The 20,470-nt window shown below is 62.1% G+C and overlaps 1 protein-coding gene across 1 annotated transcript in view; it reads right to left on the bottom strand.

Moving 5' to 3' along the window:
* LOC150050728 (potassium voltage-gated channel subfamily KQT member 2-like) overlaps positions 1–20,470 on the bottom strand; it is a 49,188-nt gene that overhangs the window by 8,522 nt on the left and 20,196 nt on the right. The window contains exons 3-7 of the mRNA XM_090352741.1: positions 20,072–20,167; positions 18,551–18,645; positions 12,947–13,015; positions 8,365–8,394; positions 3,183–3,236 (exon numbers count right to left, since the gene is read on the bottom strand). Coding sequence (XP_090208867.1) covers positions 3,183–3,236; positions 8,365–8,394; positions 12,947–13,015; positions 18,551–18,645; positions 20,072–20,167 — 344 coding nt within the window. The remainder of the gene's footprint in view (positions 1–3,182; positions 3,237–8,364; positions 8,395–12,946; positions 13,016–18,550; positions 18,646–20,071; positions 20,168–20,470) is intronic.

Here is a 20,470-nt window from a genome sequence, read left to right as displayed (position 1 = left end):
CAGGCTTTCATGCCCTGGCCTTCAGCAGCAGGGCAGAGGCCAGCCCCACAAAACAGCGTGTTTGCGTTTGTATGTGCACACGTCTGTGTGTGTGTGTGTGTGAACACCGGGGCGTGAACTCAAGGCCTCCTACCTATGGCCTTCTGTGCAGTCACCACCACGGTCTGCACCCCGACCTCCCTCCACCATGTTCTCTTCAGTCAGGCCTGGCTGCTCTCACCCCCCACCCCTGGCATCCACAAGGGTGGGTTTGGCCCAGGCTCTCCACCTCCAGCCTCCGCCTGGGAAGCCGCAGGCTCTGGGTCCAGGCTGGCTGCGTGCTCCTCCCAAGGGCACTGCAGCTCCTTGAGGGCCAGCCAGACTTCCCAGGGCGGCCTCCAGGCAAGGCCTACGACAGCCAAGGATGCTGCAGTCTGGAAGGCCTCAGAGGGGCTCAGAAACCCAATGTGCAGTGACACTCACTGTCCCACCAGGGACCCAGAGCCAGACGGACTTCCAGTGGAGCGGAAGTGACCTCTGAAGTGAGGGGTGAGCCGTGAGGCCCTGCCCGGCCTGGACACAGTGGGCATGGTCAGGGCCCCTTCCCACCCGTCTTTGGGCAGCTAGCAATTACAAGACCATCAATGAGGAAGAGGAAGAAAGAAGCAGAAATTGGGCCACAGGCTGTCCACAGGGCCACTTGGGAAGTGTGGTGACTGCAGGTGTCCCGAGAGCACCAAATACCAGTGAGTCTTTTGGCTTGGATGCCGGCCTGTACCTCTGTCCCCGCCCTGGCCCCAGGCCTGTACCTCTGTCTCCCCCAGCCCCAGGCCTGTACCTCTGTCTCCCGCCAAGCCTCAGGCCTGTACCTCTGTCCCCCCCCCCCCCGCCCCGGCCCCAGGCCTGTACCTCTGTCTCCCCCAGCCCCAGGCCTGTACCTCTGTCTCCCCCAGCCCCAGGCCTGTACCTCTGTCTCCCCCAGCCCCAGGCCTGTACCTCTGTCTCCCGCCAAGCCTCAGGCCTGTACCTCTGTCCCCGCCCCGGCCCCAGGCCTGTACCTCTGTCCCCGCCCCGGCCCCAGGCCTGTACCTCTGGACCCCCAGAAGCCAACCCAGACAAGAGCCCCCCTGAGTCTACACATCCTTCTGGTCTTGGCCTCAACAGAGAATCTCAGCTGGTGGGGGAGAATTGACTGCAAACAGTTGAGCACCATGGTGGCACTGGGGCCCGCCTGGACTTGTCCAGCTCAGGGACTTCTAGAACATTCCTTGCTACTCCTATGGACCCCTCCTCTATCACTGCAAACACGGGAAAGGAGGCTCTGGCCCCTGGAAAGACATGTTCTCGTGTCACTCAAGGTCATCTTCTGCTCTTTCCCTCCAACTTGCACACAAAGGGAAGGGAGATGAAAGCAGTCCCTTGGCTCGTCTCAGCTAAGCTGGCGCTGAGCAGTGTGGTAGAGCAGCCAGTGTGATTTCCCAGGAGCCACAAGGCTGACAGCTGACAACCAGGGAACCGAGCACCAAGTCAGAGGCGTCTCCCACACTCACGGTGAACTGGGGTGGCAGTGGGTGTCATGACATCAGACAGGATGGGGGCACTGCCGGCCTATGTGGGGGCCACAGGGAGGGGATCTGGGGCAGTCTGAGGACCCTCAGGCCAACCACCTCTCCCTCCTGGTTGACTTCCTCCCTGTCACCAAGTGCTAGGGCCAGAGATCTCTCCAAGGACTCCAGTCCCACGTATGACCTGGACACGGCAGGGCCACCCACTCTGTCTCAGCCGTGTCCCCAGCTCTCCACACTGCTCCCACCCAGGCCCCGAGGGGGGCCCTGCGGCAGGAGGCCCTGTGCAGGGACTGACCCTGGGCCATCATCAGCCTTCCCCACCCCGAGCCTGGACAACAGCGAAAGGTTTGGAGGGCTCCCTCACCTCACCTCTCGAGCCAACAGAGCAAACCCAGAGGGGCTCTCTGGGGCTCCCTCCACTTCCCCAGCGAGAGCCTGTGGCCGACCCGACCCGTGTACGAGGTGCATGTGGGTCGGACATCACTCAGGAGCAGCCGGGGAAGCAAAGGAGTCCTAGTCTCTCCCCAGGGCAAATTCAAACAGGGCTCAGCAGTGAGATGACCCCTGCCTGGTCAGCACGCAGGGACCCAGCCCAGCAATGCAGGGAGCCGGCATCCACAAGAAACTGCCCAGCCTAGTAGAGACAGAGGATGCCCGGGAAGGCAAAGGGACCCGCCATAAGAACGCACCCAGCAGAGCCCCACACTTCCCGACTCCCATCCCAAGCAACCTCACCCCTCTCCCCATCCCAAAGGCCCAGCCCGTGGCCAGGAGCGGCCTGGACACAGATGCTCTGGACCAGCACGTAGCTTCAGCCAGGGCTCAAGCAGGCCACTGTCCCCACAGGAGACTTCAAGAGCCTCCCACAGTGCCCACTGGGGACACAGAGAGCCAAGTGGCCCCCGGGGCAGGAGGAGATGGCCCTGCAAGCCCCTCCCTCCGGTGGAGAAGGGTCTGGAGCATGCATGGGTGCAGGTGCACAAGCATGCGGCTCGTGCTGGTCAGCCACATGCACACAATGGGGAGGGGCTCTTGCAGGTGGGCACGGTAGCTTTCTGCCTGTGGCTGGGCTGCACTGGCCAGGAATGGGACAGGCAGAACAGGGAATCAGGAGGCAGAGGCCCTAGAGCAAGCAGGAGGTCAGAGGCCCTCACACACAGACAACAGACAGGGACAGAGACAGGAAAGGTGTGGTCAAGGTGCAAGGGAGGCGGGGCTTTTCCACCGTCCTGTTTCCGGTCTGCCCTAAACCAAGCCTGAGAGTCACAAGTGGTAGCCGTGGCTTCAGGCTTTTGGAGGGAGGGGGCTGAAGAGCCCAGAACACAGGACATGGCCTCCACAGAGAGGCCACCAGCTCAGGATGGGTCCTCAGTGCCTAGTAGAGGTGCCAGACTGGCCAGCCCGGGGGGGAAACAACCTCTCTCTGATGGGCACTGTTGTTTCCACCTCAGTGGCCCTGGCCACAGCAGGGCAGGGCGTGGTGTGGAGGAGGGAGGCCAGACACCCGGCTCTGCCTGTGCTCTGGGCATCAGGGAGTCAGAGCTGAGGGGGTGCTGCTGGGGCTCCTCCCCACCTCTAGTAAGCAGGGAGGGCGGGGCGTGCAGCGCGGTCAGTCCGTGCGAGCAGTGGTGGTACCTAGAGTGTCCCGGGCAGCATCCACACAGGCACCCTCGGCACGGTCGGCCTTTACTGGAAACGAGGAGAGCACAGTTAGTCCCGGGAAGGCGGGGCAGAGACAACGGGCCCGACCAGAGAGCGGGTGGGTAGACTGAGTCATGGCAGCCCCCGGATGGTACCAGCTCTGCCAGCGGCTGCAGAGCTTGCATCTGAGCAAGGGCAGTGAGGGGTGTGCGGAAATCTTCAGCAGCCTGGAAAAGAAAACCGTCCCCTATTTTTGGAGAAAAAAATCCCTATGGTTTTCCTCCAAAAATACCTTTTCCTTCCAAAGCCAGAGTTTGGGTTCATGTCTTAAGAGATGTATTAATATTATTGTTATCTCATTTTTTTTGTTGTACTCATGCCAACAACAACAAAAAAAAAGCACGTGGGGTAAGACTTTAAAGCAGGTTAGCCGTGGGCAGACATGACCCCGGAAGTGGCCGCTCTGAAGCATGCGTGTTTTACAGGGAAGAAATGTGCAGTGTAGCTTCACAGATCCATCAGCGAGGGCTCGCCATGCCAGCCTGGGATGGCCCAGTCCAGAACAGGCCTCGGCTGGGCCAGGAGGCAGGGGTTGTCCCTAATGGTAGAGTGCTCAGGGGAGGGGGTGCAGGCCCACGTCAGTTTGCCTGAGGTCTCACCGGTCCCCCTGAGATTGGAGCTGCAGTGAGTGGAGCCTAGGAGAGCACTGCCTGGCCCAGACCCCCAACACCAGATCGACATCCACATTCAAGTGGGCAGAAAGTGGTCAGAATCACCCCTCCTTTTCCTTGGGGCTCCTTCAAGGCCCTTTGCAGCTGGTCCCTCTCAGATAGCATCCGGGGAACCCAGGATGCATGGCAACAGTCTCAAATCAGGGACAACTCTGCTTTCTTCTCACATTTGTTTAATGTCAACCGACAGTCTCCATTACTGGCAATCCACAGGCATCTCTCCATCTGGGCCTGAAGGGCGCACTCGCCAATGCTGGCAAATGAACCTTCTGATGGCACGATTCCTTAGCATTTGGGCAGCAGTCCTGGCATTTCCTAAGCAAGGTCCTGAGCCTGCAAGCTACAACCCACGTCCCCCAGCCTGCAGTGAGCCCCAGTCCATGTCCCCAGCCTGCAGTGAGCCACAGTCCACGTCCCCCAGCCTGCAGTGAACCACAGTCCACGTCCCCCAGAGTCTGTAGTGAACCACAGTCCACGTCCCCCAGAGCCTGCAGTGAACCACAGTCCACGTCCCCCAGCCTGCAGTGAACCACAGTCCACGTCCCCCAGAGCCTGCAGTGAACCACAGTCCACGTCCCCCAGCCTGCAGTGAACCACAGTCCACGTCCCCCAGAGCCTGCAGTGAACCACAGTCCACGTCCCCCAGAGCCTGCAGTGAACCACAGTCCACGTCCCCCAGAGCCTGCAGTGAACCACAGTCCACGTCCCCCAGAGCCTGCAGTGAACCACAGTCCACGTCCCCCAGAGCCTGCAGTGAACCACAGTCCACGTCCCCCAGAGCCTGCAGTGAACCACAGTCCACGTCCCCCAGAGCCTGCAGTGAACCACAGTCCACGTCCCCCAGAGCCTGCAGTGAACCACAGTCCACGTCCCCCAGAGCCTGCAGTGAATCACAGTCCACGTCCCCCAGAGCCTGCAGTGAACCACAGTCCACGTCCCCCAGAGCCTGCAGTGAATCACAGTCCACGTCCCCCAGAGCCTGCAGTGAACCACAGTCCACGTCCCCCAGAGCCTGCAGTGAACCACAGTCCACGTCCCCCAGAGCCTGCAGTGAACCACAGTCCACGTCCTCCAGAGCCTGCAGTGAGCCCCAGTCCACGTCCCCCAGCCTGCAGTGAGCCCCAGTCCACGTCCCCCAGCCTGCAGTGAACCACAGTCCACATCCCCCAGAGTCTGCAGTGAACCAGTCCACGTCCCCCAGGGCCTGCAGTGAACCACAGTCCACGTTCTCCAGAGCCTGCAATGAGCCACAGTCCACGTCCCCCAGAGCCTGCAGTGAGCCCCAGTCCACGTCCCCCAGAGCCTGCAGTGAGCCCCAGTCCACGTCCCGCAGAGCCTGCAGTGAACCACAGTCCACGTCCCCCAGAGCCTGCAGTGAACCACAGTCCACGTCCCCCAGAGCCTGCAGTGAACCACAGTCCACGTCCTCCAGAGCCTGCAGTGAGCCACAGTCCACGTCCCCCAGAGCCTGCAGTGAGCCACAGCTTCCTCCTCTGCTAGGCTTGCGTGCTACACGCAAGTAGGCTCAGGCCACCTTGGGCATGGACTGAGACTGCACTTTTGTCTGATATCTCATTACACAATGGTGCCACCAACAAAGCTCCCCGCCTTACGGTCCTGGCCTGGGTGGCACACCTCCCACTTACCCCTCGTGGTCCCCAGGCCTAAACCTCCTGGAAGGTGCGCAGGAGCTCCTTCCCGTCCCTGAGGAGGGAGGGGCACCCCACAGGCTGGCACCAGCTCTGCAGAGACTGCGCTATGGGATGTGGCAGCTGCTTGGCGCCAGGGCTGAGCCTCTGTCTGCTTTAATGAACGCCATGGTAGCCTGCGGCCCCTTTGAGGGAGCAAGGCTTGGCCAGAGCGAGGGAGGACAGCACACTTTCCTGCTTGGCTAACACCATGCGGTCTATTTCCTCTGAGCTCTAGGCCAGGAAGGAGCTGCAGGCAGGCCCTGGGTGGAGGCCGGGTGTCCTCACAGAGACTGGCCAAGGCCAGGCAGGCAGGTAAGCAACAAAACACACAGAAGGCCACCACCTGTGAAAGAGAGGAGACCCACACAGACGCAAGGGGCTCAGAGGTCTCGGGCATGGAGGTGGGAGGTGGTGAGGGCAGACATGGGACCACGAAGGGCAGGTCACAAGAGACACATGAGAGCAGCACAGGCCTGAGCGCCCCCCCGCCCTCACAGGCCTGCCCCCATTCCCTACCTAGACCCGCACAGGCACTCCAAACGTCTCCATCCAAGTGGCCCCAGTGTGGCCAGGATCTGAGGGCCCCAGCCGGCCGGGGCTCACCACCCCTGCCTGGCCTGCTTCCCGGGCAGGCCCAGGAGCACACAGGTGCCGGGCAAGAGGCCCCGGGTCACACTGTCACCAGCTCAGACTGTGTTGCCTCCAGGGCAGGAAGTACGGCCACCGGTGCCTGCTCTGCTGACGGGCGGGGACAGCAGGAAGCCCTGGGAAGCCCTCCTGCCATCGGCTCCCAGGTCACATGGCCTTCTCTGAGCAGCACCTGCACTCTGGATGCTGAAGGGGGGCTCGTGCTGGACCACACAGGGCAGAGACGCCGCCCTGCACTTCCTGGCCGTGGGTGCAGGCCCGGGGAGGGGCTCTCCCCGAAGGAACGGTTCCTCACTCCCACGACGCCCCGGTGCTCCAGGTGCCTCACACCCGCCAGGAGCCCAGTGTGCTTGCTGAGGCCCTGCTCAGGTGAGCAGGGGGCGGGCCTGGCTGGCCGGCCGTGACCCTCAGGGAAGGGTATGGGAGGCACAGGCAGGCAGGGACCACCAACACGCGGGGAGGAGACAGAGGATTGGCAGGGGTGGAGCGGGGGAGCCACCGCACATACCGGAGAGCCAGGGGCTCCCGTGGTCCTCACCTTGAGTCCTGCTTTCAGGGCCAGCACCTCATCCCAAAAGACAGAGCAGACGAGAAAGGGGCCCAAGAAGGGCAGTGACAGTGGTTAAAAGCACTTGGGGGCAGCAAGATTTTCCAGATGGGGGCAGGAGAGGGAAAGAGAGAGAGAGAGAGGCTGAGACGAGGGCCTGGCAGGGGGCCAGGGCACAGCCAGGGCAGCGAGCGCACAGGCCCCGGGTAGCCATTCCCAGCAAGGGCCCAGGCCAGGCGGGCTGGGCCGCACAGAGACGGGCAGAAACTCCTCCACCACCATCACGGAGGGGATCCATCTCTGTCCACCAGGGACAGAGCTGTGGGGCAGCCCAAACCACGGGCTCGGCACCGATGGCCAGCGGGGCCGGGCCCCCCTCTCCTGCCAGCTCTCCACGCTCGGCCACTCCTCCGCAGCGCTGGGAGGAGACTGGGCCACGTCGCCTAAAAGCGACGGAGACAGGAAGTTGGCTGGTCTCCAGGAAGCTGGCCAGCCTTCCTCGGCTAGGGCCACACGGGGCTCTTATCCCCACTGAGGAACGAGGCTAACCACACACCAGCCAGGGCTGCACTGCTGGCTAGCGCGCCGCGGCTGCTTCCTTAGTGACCTGCCCACTGGCCGCCGGTGACGGGTGGGGACCTTTTCCACTGAGGACTCCCTGCAACTCACCCCCCTCTCCCGGTCAAGAGGAAGAGTCGTGTCCAGCTCCACTAGACACGGATGAGGGTTTGGCCAGGATTTCCTGACCCCACAAGAGCACACACGCCTGTGTGCCCCGCCCTCTGGTCACCCTAAGGTCCAGGCAGGCGTGAGAGGGCTCGTAGGAGCCCAAGACCTGGTCTGGAGCTGGAGCCACACAGCCCTGCGTGGATGGGCAGCGTGGGGCAGGGGACACTGCTGTGGGCTGGCCTGCAGCCCAGCAGAGATGCCTCACGGGCTCGAGTTTTAGGCTGGGGCTTTGTGACCCAATCTTAGCATTCTTTTCAATGCTAGGGACACAGGGGCCAGTTCTGCACCCCTCAAGAGCTGTGCCCCAAGCAGAGCTGGCAGTGAGCCCCACCTCAGTGGATTCCATGGGAGGTTGGAGAAACCTGGAGAGGTCTGACTGACCTGTGAGGGCTGGCTGTGGTGGGCACACAGGCCCTCCCAGAGGGCAGGGCAATGCGGCACTCTGCCCTGCCGGTGTGCAGCGTGAAGCCTCGGCCCACTGCCTGTGTGTACCCATGTGCACCCAGTTCTCCTCCCTGCCCACACGGTGGGTAGGGCTGAGAGCCCTTTTTCGGGGGGGTTCAGTTGGGGGCGGGTTTCAACTCAGACTAGCTGTCAATCAGGCCCCATGAGCACTTGCACGGAACACCTGCCTCTGGGCCCCTGGGAGTGGGATCCATGGGGGGTGGGGGGGCCAGGGAGGCACAGCTGCCTGGAGGAGCCCAGGGAGAGGTCGTGAGTGAGAAGCAGTGACAGAGCACATGGCGGCCCTTGGCAGCCTGGCAGACCCGACACGTGGGGTACGCAGAGGCCAGATGGCACTCACGTGCCAGGCGGCTGGAGGAACTGACCTTGGTGATGGCTCCGGCGGAGGCTCCTTCCTTCAAGAAGAGAAGAAGAGGGTTAGTCACTGCGCGGGCAGCTCCAGGAGGGAGTGGCAGCCAGGATAGTGGCCTCGCTACACCCGCGAGTCCCACTGGTGTCCAGGCGCCCACTGTGGAGCGTGCGTGAGGGGCCGGGGGGGCTCCCACACGCCCATGCAGCACGGCCCAAGACATGGCAGTGGAGGCACACCAGTTCCACGAAGCTTCGGAGGGGAAAGTGTGCTGAAGATCACGCCCAACGGGGGGATTTTCCCTCTGTGCCATGGAAAACTGGCCAACGGTCCAAGAGCCAGAGCTCCCTCCACTGCCAGCTCCTCCGGTCACGCACGCTCCACCTGTGAGGTCATCTGGACATGGTCTGTCTTACTTACTACAAAGTTACTAGAATATTTTAGTATCACCCCTTCCTCGGCTAAGCACTAGACTAGAGAATGATCTTGCTCAAATCCAGGGCGAGGGGTCTTGCTGGTCCTCCTGTGACACTGCGTGGCTATGCACCACTGCAAGAGTCTCCACATCAGGACAGCAAGGCGACAGCGAGGCGGGAGACGTGGTCAGACTTTTGAGAATGAGCCTGCAGCCACTTGGATTCCATGCATTGCTTCAGGAGCAATGCACTGAAAAGATAGTGGGCCACATGAGACAGCAAGGCTGTCCTGGCCTGCAGTCCTCCAGTGGCCTGCACGCTAGATACCCAGGGCCCCACCTACCCACGGTGCAGTTCTGCCGTGGACCCCTCTCTACCCACGGTGCAGTTCTGCAATGACCACACACTTGGAGAATTTGACTTCTGACCTCTTTGTTCCAGAGGCCATAAATAAAAAGCGAGATGTGGGCAGGCCCTTCTCCTCCAATGCACCACGTAAAGTCCACCTGCCTCTCCGGCTCTGGGCCTCGAGTCCTTTGTCATCCTATGACCTCATAGAGACAGCCATACTGCAGCTGTACAGGGGACAATCAGGATGCCGTCACTGCCACAAGGGCCCTCTTCTGAACAGCGTGGCACTCAGGTTCTATGTGAGAGGCGTGGTCCACACACAAGTGCATAGCTGAACAGGCCACGGGGAGGAAGGCCACTTGGGGTAGTGGGCCACTCTGGGTGCGGCTTTGAGGGGCACGGCTTGCCCCTGGCTTCTTTTTGTCTCTCTTCCTGCTTTCCTCCACCACACGCGCTGACTCACCACAGCTTGTAAGCAGGGGGGCCTGGCTGAGCCTGGATTGCAGTCTCTGCACCAGTGAGCCGCGTGGAGCACGGCGACAGAAGCACTGCTGGCCAGGGCTCTCACCACAGACGGGCCTCCCTGTCTGGCGCTCACAGCAGCCTCTCTTCAGGGCAGTGTGCACTGATCTAGCACTCACCTCACACCTCCGACTAGGCTTTTGTGTTCCTGGTAGCAATGAGGTTTGACCTCAAGCCTCGTGCTTGCGAGGCCACACCACTGAGTTTTTGCCTGGGACCACCCTCAGATCACGATCCTCCTTCTCCGTCAGCCAGGACTTCACGCCCAGGTTCTTGACTGAGAGGGGGTCGTCCAGCTCTGAGCAGACTGGCCTCAAACCCCAATTCTCCTGATCTCCACCACCCAAGTAGCTAGGAATATAGCTGTAGGCTACCATGCGTGGCTCCCATTTTTAGGCATTTATTACAACAGAACCCCATTTCCTAGGATCAAAGAGCAGCTAGAGCTGCCATAATAAAAACCTACAGCCTGGCAACTTAAACCACAGAATTATTCCTGAGTCACGTGGCAGAGGTGTATCTCCTGTGGGTTTCCTGAGTCACGTGGCAGGGGTGTATCTCTTGTGGTTTTCCTCAGTCACATGGCAGGGGCGTCTCTCCTGTGGGGTTTCCTGAGTCACGTGGCAGGGTGTATCTCCTGTGGGGTTTCCTGAGTCACGTGGCAGGGGCGTCTCTCCTGTGGGGTTTCCTGAGTCACGTGGCAGGGCATCTCTCCTGTGGGGTTTCCTGAGTCATGTAGCAGGGGCATCTCTCCTGTGGGTTTCCTGAGTCACGTGGAAGGGGTATCTCTCCTGTGGGGTTTCCTGAGTCACGTGGCAGGGGCGTCTCTCCTGTGGGGTTTCCTGAGTCACGTGGCAGGGGCATCTCTCCTGTGGGTTCCTGAGTCATGTGGCAGGGGTGTATCTCCTGTGGTTTTCCTGAGTCACGTGGAAGGGGTGTATCTCCTGTGAGTTTCTTTTTTTTTTTTTGCCAGTCCTGGGCTTGAGCTCAGGGCCTGAGCACTGTCCTTGGACTTTCTCAAGGCTAGAGCTCTACCACTTGAGCCTCAGCACCACTTCCGGCTTTTTTCTATGTATGTGGTACAGAGGAATCGAACCTGGGTCTTCATGCATGCTAGGCAAGCACTTTAACCACTAGGCCAAACTCCCGGCCCCATCCTGTGGGTTTCTTGAGTCATGTGTCAGGGGCATCTCTCCTGTGGGATTTCCTGAGTCACGTGGCAGGGGTGTATCTCCTGTGGGGTTTCCTGAGTCACGTGGCAGGGGTGTATCTCCTGTGGGGTTTCCTGAGTCACGTGGCAGGGGTGTATCTCCTGTGGGTTTCCTGAGTCACGTGGCAGGGGTGTATCTCCTGTGGGGTTTCCTGAGTCACGTGGCAGGGGCGTCTCTCCTGTGGGGTTTCCTGAGTCACGTGGCAGGGGTGTATCTCCTGTGGGCTTCCTGAGTCACGTGGCAGGGGCGTATCTCCTGTGGGGTTTCCTGAGTCACGTGGCAGGGGCATCTCTCCTGTGGGGTTTCCTGAGTCATGTAGCAGGGGCATCTCTCCTGTGGGTTTTCCTGAGTCACGTGGCATGGGCATCTCTCCTGGGGTTTTCCTGAGTCACGTGGCAGGGGTGTATCTCCTGTGGGGTTTCCTGAGTCACGTGGCAGGGCATCTCTCCTGTGGGGTTTCCTGAGTCATGTAGCAGGGGCATCTCTCCTGTAGGTTTTCCTGAGTCACGTGGCATGGGCATCTCTCCTGTGGGTTTCCTGAGTCACGTGGCAGGGGTGTATCTCCTGTGGGGTTTCCTGAGTCACGTGGCAGGGCATCTCTCCTGTGGGGTTTCCTGAGTCACGTGGCAGGGACGTATCTCCTGTGGGTTTTCCTGAGTCACGTGGCATGGGCATCTCTCCTGGGGTTTTCCTGAGTCACGTGGCTCTATGTATCTTTGGCTTGGCCTGCATCACTTAGTCTCATCATCTGCCTTCACCTGGTGTCTCCCGTGGGACCATCTGCAAACTTCCCTCTCCTCACTAGCAGGGACACTGTTATCCAACCCAGGGCCCCCGCAGAGTGTCCGGTGTCACGTGGATGCCGAAGACCGCCCACAGGCCCCAGGTGTGGCGTGGATGCCGAGGACTGTCCACAGGTGTGGCGTGGATGCCGAGGACTGTCCACAGGCCCCAGGTGTGGCGTGGATGCCGAGGACTGTCCACAGGTGTGGTGTGGATGCTGAAGACCGCCCACAGGCCCCAGGTGTGGCGTGGATGCCGAGGACTGTCCACAGGCCCCAGGTGTGGCGTGGATGCCGAGGACTGTCCACAGGTGTGGCGTGGATGCTGAAGACCGCCCACAGGCCCCAGGTGTGGCGTGGATGCCGAGGACAGCCCACAGGCCCCAGGTGTGGCGTGGATGCCGAGGACCGCCCACAGGCCCCAGGTGTGGCGTGGATGCCGAGGACCGCCCACAGGCCCCAGGTGTGGCGTGGATGCCGAGGACCGCCCACAGGCCCCAGGTGTGGCGTGGATGCCGAGGACTGCCCACAGGCCCCAGGTGTGGCGTGGATGCCGAGGACTGTCCACAGGTGTGGCGTGGATGCCGAAGACCGCCCACAGGCCCCAGGTGTGGCGTGGATGCCGAGGACCGCCCACAGGCCCCAGGTGTGGCGTGGATGCCGAGGACCGTCCACAGGCCCAGGTGTGGCGTGGATGCCGAGGACTGTCCACAGGCCCCAGGTGTGGCGTGGATGCCGAGGACTGTCCACAGGTGTGGCGTGGATGCCGAAGACCGCCCACAGGCCCCAGGTGTGGCATGGATGCCGAGGACCGCCCACAGGCCCCAGGTGTGGCGTGGATGCCGAGGACCGTCCACAGGCCCCAGGTGTGCACATCCAGACCCTTCCGTCAGGACTCATGGCTCTTGAGAAACAGAAACGCGGGCGCAGTGTGCCCGGCCTCTGCGTGCCCATCTGCACGGGAGCACTAAAGGGTCACTGGTTCCGGGGCCACAGGGTCAGCAAGGGCCACCAGTGTACATCGCTCCTGCAAACTCCAGATGAGCCACCAGCAGGGCCACCTGGAGCCCCGTCCACCCCACACGTCACCTGTCCACTGGTCCTGACCCTCCTCTAGGGACAGACATCCCCACCCAGCCAGCGCAAGTGTAAAGAGAACCACACGAGGACGGGGCCCATCCCACCCCAGGGCTCTGTGGACTCGGGGAGGCAGCCAAGGCTTCCTGATGCCCCCATGGCGGCGAGGGCCTCACCGAGCCTGGGCTTCCCATCCTACCCCAAAGCCCCAGCCCCACTGCGGGAGGCGCTGTGCTGACCTGAAGGTGAGGCCGGACTTGCTCTTGAGGTTCCTCAGCAGCTCCAGCTGGTTGAGGGGCGGGATGAGTCTGGGCAAAAGAAGGGGAGCAGAGCAGGAGAAAATGTCAGGGGCCCGGGCCCTGACCAGACGTCCACCGATGCCCCGCCCGGCGTCTCTACTCGGGAGGGCCAGCTTGAGCAGCAGCTTTTGCCAGGCTGTCATGAGAGCCGAGCCCTTTGGCCCACCTCCCCTCCCACCCCAGCCCCGAGTTCCCCAAGGGCACTACGGCTACACAGCAGAGACGGGCAAGGTCCCTCTGCCAGCCTCCTCTTGCCCAGGCTGGGGGTGATGCAAGGAGTCACAAAAGAGCATTTAGCTGGGCCGAAGACAGCCCATTTCTGCATGGCAGAAGCACCGGGCAGTGGAGGCCCAGGTCCCGGCCTCGTCCAGCCTTCGGGGGCTGCCGGCCCCCTTGCTCCTCCACCCCGGGTCAGACCATGCCAAACTGCCCTGTCCCAGCCCCCAGGGCTGCCACAGCGCCGCGGGCTCCGGAACAGGCTCTGGGAAGGTGGGCTCTGGTGTGGGCAGGAGGCCCTGCCTGCACCTGGGCGAAACTTCTTCCTTGCCCCTCTGGGTACCCCTAAGGTGCCCCCAGGCCCCCCCACCCCCACGGCCTTCATGGCCTTTCCCGCCTCGTGTGCAGGGATATCTGGAGGGTGGGCGCCAAGTCCCAGCCTCTCCTCTCTCGACTCACCCCCCCCCCCCCGCTCCAGAGCCTCCAGCTCCGCAAAGCCTCATGGGCCTCACTCCTCAAACCCAATTCCAGCAGGGCCCCAGGACTCCGAGGCCTCACCCCAAGTTCTCATCTCCATGTCTCCAGCCTTCCAGGCACACCGGCCTTCAGCACCTGAGGTCCTGAAGAGCTGCGGGTTCCTCCCCGCATGGGCATGGCTGTGGCTGCCGCCTCCTCCAGGATGCCGGGCCCTCTGCCCACTTCACCCCCACCCCCACCATCTCCCTACCAACGCCACCCTCCAGGCCTGCACAGGGCGCTTCCCACTGTCCTCACACACACACACCAATGGCTCCCACCCCCACACAAAAGGACTGAGTCTCCGGCCTCAGCAATCTCAGCCTCACCCATCCCAGCCTCACCCATCCCAGCCTCACCCTGTCTCAGCCTCACCCGTCTCCAGCCTCACCCTGTCTCAGCCTCACCCTGTCTCCAGCCTCACCCATCTCAGCCTCACCCTGTCTCAGCCTCACCCATCTCAGCCTCACCCTGTCTCAGCCTCACCCTGTCTCAGCCTCACCCTGTCTCAGCCTCACCCTGTCTCCAGCCTCACCCATCTCAGCCTCACCCTGTCTCAGCCTCACCCTGTCTCAGCCTCACCCTGTCTCAGCCTCACCCATCCCAGCCTCACCCATCTCAGCCTCACCCTGTCTCTAGCCTCACCCATCTCAGCCTCACCCATCCCAGCCTCACCCTGTCTCAGCCTCACCCGTCTCCAGCCTCACCCTGTCTCAGCCTCACCCTGTCTCCAGCCTCACCCTGTCTCAGCCTCACCCTGTCTCAGCCTCACCCATCTCAGCCTCACCCATCCCAGCCTCACCCTGTCTCAGCCTCACCCATCCCAGCCTCACCCTGTCTCAGCCTCACCCTGTCTCAGCCTCACCCTGTCTCCAGCCTCACCCTGTCTCAGCCTCACCCGTCTCAGCCTCACCCATCTCAGCCTCACCCATCTCAGCCTCACCCTGTCTCAGCCTCACCCATCTCAGCCTCACCCATCTCAGCCTCACCCTGTCTCAGCCTCACCCTGTCTCAGCCTCACCCATCTCAGCCTCACCCTGTCTCAGCCTCACCCATCCCAGCCTCACCCTGTCTCAGCCTCACCCTGTCTCAGCCTCACCCATCTCAGCCTCACCCATCTCAGCCTCACCCATCCCAGCCTCACCCTGTCTCAGCCTCACCCATCTCAGCCTCACCCTGTCTCAGCCTCACCCTGTCTCAGCCTCACCCATCTCAGCCTCACCCTGTCTCAGCCTCACCCATCTCAGCCTCACCCATCTCAGCCTCACCCATCCCAGCCTCACCCTGTCTCAGCCTCACCCATCTCAGCCTCACCCTGTCTCAGCCTCACCCTGTCTCAGCCTCACCCTGTCCCAGCCTCACCCTGTCTCAGCCTCACCCAGTCCCAGCCTCACCCATCCCAGCCTCACCCTGTCTCAGCCTCACCCCGTCTCCAGCCTCACCCTGTCTCAGCCTCACCCTGTCTCAGCCTCACCCGTCTCCAGCCTCACCCTGTCTCAGCCTCACCCGTCTCCAGCCTCACCCATCCCAGCCTCACCCTGTCTCAGCCTCACCACCCATCTCAGCCTCACCCTGTCTCAGCCTTACCCTGTCTCAGCCTCACCCATCTCAGCCTCACCCTGTCTCAGCCTCACCCATCCCAGCCTCACCCTGTCTCAGCCTCACCCATCTCAGCCTCACCCTGCCTCATCCTTGTCTCCAGCCAGAAAGGCCAGCATGTGCCCCGTGCCCACAGCCACAGCCCCCCAGTCCCTGCCCAGGGTGCCTGGGCATGTCCCGGGGTGTGCACCTCCTCTTCCCAAGAAGACAAGAAGCAGCACCAGCACAGCAGCTGTGGCTGCAGAAGAGCCGAGCCCAGAAGGGCTCTGAAGCAGCAGCAGGCAGGGAGGGTACTGTGACTTCTGCCCCTTCCTCCTCCTCCCCTGCACCCCTCCCAGGTCACCTCCTGTCCAGTGGGTCAGCACTGAGCAGGAGCCAGTTCGTGCCGCCTGCAGCAGAGCCCAGAGGCCAGCCAAGCCTGCTCTGGGGACACAGCCGGCCGCTCTTCCCCTGTCCATCCCCCCTACTCCTCCCCCTCCCTCCCCCCCACTTCTCCCCCTCCACTCCTCCCCTCCCCCTCCCCTTCCTCCCTCCCCTCCACTCCTCACCCTCCCTCCCCTCTACTCCTCCCCTCTACCCCTTACCCTCCCTCTTCTCTACTCCTCACCCCCACTCCTCCCCCTCCCTCCCCCTCCCCTCCCTCCCTCCCCTCCACTCCTTACCCTCCCTCCCCTCTACTCCTCCCCCTCTACTCCTCCCCCTCCTTCCCCTCTACTCCTCCCCTCTACTCTTCACCCCCCACTCCTCACCCTCCCTCCCCTCTACTCCTCCCCCCTCCCCTCCACTCCTCACCCCCTACTCCTTACCCTCCCTCCTCTCTACTCCTCACCCCCACTCCTCCCCCGCCCTCCCCTCCTCCCCTCCTCTGCCCCCTCCACTCCTCACCTCCTCTGGTTCCCACCCCTGGGCCTGGAGCAGCATTCTAGGAACAGCTCCCTCCTCAGGTCCCATGCACAGTTCCAGGTTAGACTCAGCCTCGAGCCAGACAGGACGCATGCCCACGACACAGAGCGGCCAGCAGGGCAGACACACGGGGCCGTGCACAGCCTGCCCCCACAGCAGCCACAGCGGCTGAGGGGACAGTGTGGCGATGGGGAGGTGGCAGGGACGACCCAGGGAAGAACTCAGCCAGCTCCAGGGACAACTCCAGCCACGCCCCCTGGCAGAGACAGTGCCACCACCGGCCCCGGGCATCTCATTTCTTTCTCCAGCCTGGCTCCCCGGGCCCTGTGAGCCCACCTAGAGGACAGGAAGCCCCAGGGTGCGGGAGAAGACACTGTACCTTGCCATCCACCCTTCTGGGGCCCAGCAGAGGCACAGGGGCTCAGGGGCCTGACCCACCACTGCCAGTGCACAGCCCCTCCATCCTGGAGAAGGGTGGCCAGCGGGTGGCCGCTCCACGGACCTAGGCCACCACCAGAACGGAGCGGGGCCCATCCTGCAGCCCCACCCGAGCCCAGAGCTCCCTCTCCTGCGGACCAGAGCACAGCCCAGAGAAGCCTCCTGGAGGGCCCTCTTGAGACCTGAGAGACAGGGCCACTCTGGCAGACCCGTGGCCCAGAATGGGAAAGGCGCGGCGGCTGCTGCTCTGCTCCTGGGGCCTCGATGGCCCCTAAGGAAACAGGCTCTGAGGACGCAGCCCAGAGACAGACCTCCGAGGCAGAGGTCGGAGCAGGGCCTTTGAGTCTACCCTGCTGGTCCAGTCACTCTCACCCAGGACACATCCCCACTCTGGACGTGGGTCTCTCGCCCCGTGGTAAGCCCCACAGCCAACACTGTGGAGCCAACTGCTCTGTCCATCTGTGTGGCTGGGGCTGGGAAGGAGGCAGGGTGAGGGGCTACAGTTCTAAGACAAGGCAGAAGCAGGCCGAGGAGCCACAGACAGACCGAGGACAGGGGTCTACACCATGAAAGCAGAAAGCAGAGCGAGGAAGGACAGCGCACGCGAGTCAGGGAGCAAGAGTTGGTCATGGGCTCCAGGCAGGGAGGACCACAGGGTGACAAGGTTGGCAGTGCCCAGCATGAGAAACATGGGGTTGACGGGGTTGGTGCTTCAGAGCTGGTAGACAGTGAGACTCCCAAAGCCTCACCCTCCCAGCCCTGTGGAGAACAAGATACACACACACACACACACACACACACACACACACGTGCACACATGCACACACACGCACACGCACACGCACACGCACGGCTTTAGTCCCATGCATGTCCTACCTGGAGGCCCCGTAGGTTTGAGTTTGCGAGCTTTCAAGTGTTTTCACACACGCACACACACACACACACACACACAGACACACACAGAGGGAAAAGAACCAAAAATGTTTAAAGAACGGGATAAGAAAAATGAAAATGAAAAAGAAAATAGTCAAGGGAAGTGGGGGGAACAAAGAACAAAGAAAATTAGCACGAGGTTCCATCCCGGGCAGGGCACAGGCTGCACACCACTGGTGTGCAGTGTTCTAAGGGGCACAGAGCTGGGCCCGGCTCAGCCCCGTCCCCCAGCGGGGAGGACAGCCGTCCTATGGCAGCCACTGCAGTGGCTCTGGCCTGGCAGCCTCAGGCTGCACGGACTGTGCCCAGCCCTCAGTGCCTAGCTAAGCAAGCGCCCAGGAGTGGCAAGCCCTTGGAGCTCTGCCTCCTCTGACCATCGAGTCCACAGGGCCCACTGGCACTACCCCGATGGGCTGCTGGGGTGCTTTCTTCTTTCCTGCCCAGGATAAGGGCCATCCTAGACTCTGTCCTATGAGGGTCCCTCAGGACCCCTGGACAGTGGGGTCCTGGGCCCTAGGTTGACCCTCACTGCCTCGTGGGCTTCCTATCTCGAAGGTGAGCCCCACTGCACGGTGGGTCTCTGGGCTTAGGTTGACCTCGCTGTGACTAGACTCCCTCTCAAATCCTTGCTAAGGACACTGTGGGCTACCCACTCCTGCCAGGCATGGTGCCAGGAGGACCTAATGCCCACACCACGGCCTCTGGGAGGGCCACCTCCTGTCCCCTCACAACTCAAATGGCACAGGGCAGGAAATGGGGGGGGGGGAATAAAAGCCGGGTACCACAAATCAAAGGACAAAACCAATACTTTGAAAGAAACCACACTGAATTCCTTTTTGAAAAAGACATACAAGTTAACAACAAAAACCAACCAGAAATAGAAGAAGCAATCAAAATAACCACCAAAGCACGGCTTGACCTAGACGCGTGGGGCGGTACCTGTACATGGGGACGGTGACTGTGCGCTCGTAGTACTGCCACGTGGAGTGCAGGTCCGTGCGCGACAGGTTGGTGGCATAGAACCGCCAGGCGGACTGCAGGGGGAGATGGGGCGGTCAGCATGGGATCGGGGACAGGGAGCCCTCACCCCACCCTGTCCAGACTGCAGGGCGGACAGCAAGGTCAGTTCTGGGTAGCGGGACAAGGACAGCCCTTTCTGGGCCCTCGCCCCAGCCTGTCCAGGTGGCAGAGGCTGCATCAGAACAACACAGCTCACCCGTCTTCACAGCACAGCCTCTGCGCACCCTCAAGAACAGACGAGGGACCAGCCCTGCTGTGAAGACTGGGTCCAAGGACCCAGGCCTGGCTCGTGGTGGCCGGCGCATTTCCCCACTTGACAGCTGCTGCTGCTGGTGGCCCCGCTGCCCTCCCCACGGGCACGTCTCCCTGACATGGGGGCTGTGAGGAGAGGGTCTGAGGAGCGTCAGCCTCCGTGACCAGGCCGGGCCTCGAGCGGCCACTTAGCCAGCCTGGGCTTCTTTGTCTACACCTCACATCATGCCAGTCGTCACCACAGGCTAGTTCCACGGCCTCCTTGTGTCCTGGGGGTGTGGGGACCACTGGGTCCCCCCACAGGTCTGCCCTTCCCTGGGAGTCAGGCCCCAGGCCAGGGGCCGCCAGAAAACCAAACCCCACAGAAACTGCACCCCACAGAACACTGCACCCTAGCTGCCCATCAGAGCCAGGCTGGACATGTTCTGAGTGCTCTGGGGACAGGCCGGCGCCCAGCCTTGGTGGCAGGGCTGTTCTCTAGACTTGCAGACCACTGGGTCACCCTGGAGGCGCAGGGTGGCTGTGTGCAGTTTGTCATTCCCGGCTTAAACGTTTACCACGAGGATTTACAGTCAAGGGAGGCTTTTCCCCCATTCTCAATAGCAGGGTGAGACTGCTTTGTTCTATGTGTTCTTTTGGTGTTTTATTGTGAAAGATACATGTGGAGGCCAAGACCACGTAACCACAACTTTATAAAGGAAAGCTGGGGGTCTGGGGCGTTTCTACTCTCTACCCCAGCTCCAGAGGCCTCTGCGCCCTTCCAGCTCCGAGCAGGGGCCGGCTGGCTGTGCTCAAGGCAGGCCAGGACAGTGACCACCGTTCACTCTCGGGGTCACAGACAGGTCTCAGGCACTACTCACTCCTGGAGCAGACCTGAGCCTCAACCGCCAGAGCTGTGAACGGGAATGAGAGGGGGTCCACCTCCCAGGGTGCTGGGACGGGGCCTGTGTGGTGCCTGGACATCCACGGTGGCCAGGGCCGCCCTCCCATGCCACTCTGGGCATCTGCTCCATGTCTGCACTGACACGCCTGTCCTCCACTGGTCCTGGACAGGCTCCGGCGGAGAAGCAGAGCCAGGGCCTGGCCGGTCAGGGGAGCCTGGAGACACCCGCTCCGGCCCAGGCCGAGGAGGGCCCCACCTCGGGGCGGGGGGCACTGCATGACCCAGTGGGTGCCAGACCAACTGACCTGGATGAGGCCAGCTGCTGGGTTCCGCCTCTTCTCGAAGTGCTTCTGCCGATGCTGCTCTTGGACTTTCAGGGCAAAGCCAGACCCCAAAATGCCCTGCAAGTCACGGAGGTGAGACCAGGTCCCCTGGTTCAGGCTTCACAGCTCTTCCTCCCCGCCTCCCAGGCCCTCGGCACCACAGACCAGGCTAGGGGAAACCCTTCCATCTGGGGTGGCGGAAGGCTCTGGAAAGCAGGGAGTGTGGCAGTACCCACAATGAACCCAAGAGGGAGCTCCCTTCCCTCCTCTGCCCACACCATGCCCCTGCCGGCCGCCAGCCGGCGGGGCTCCCCTCCCACTCCAGGCAGCTTTGGTCTCAGAGCTCTGACAGAAAACTTCACGGGCTGGTGAGCCCAAGTC

Source organism: Megascapheus bottae, chromosome 18, assembly GCF_031878675.1.
Source record: "Megascapheus bottae isolate mThoBot1 chromosome 18, mThoBot2.hap1, whole genome shotgun sequence".
In the NCBI taxonomy this organism is placed as follows: Eukaryota; Metazoa; Chordata; class Mammalia; order Rodentia; family Geomyidae; genus Megascapheus; species Megascapheus bottae.
This window is presented reverse-complemented; position numbering and strand designations above follow the sequence as displayed.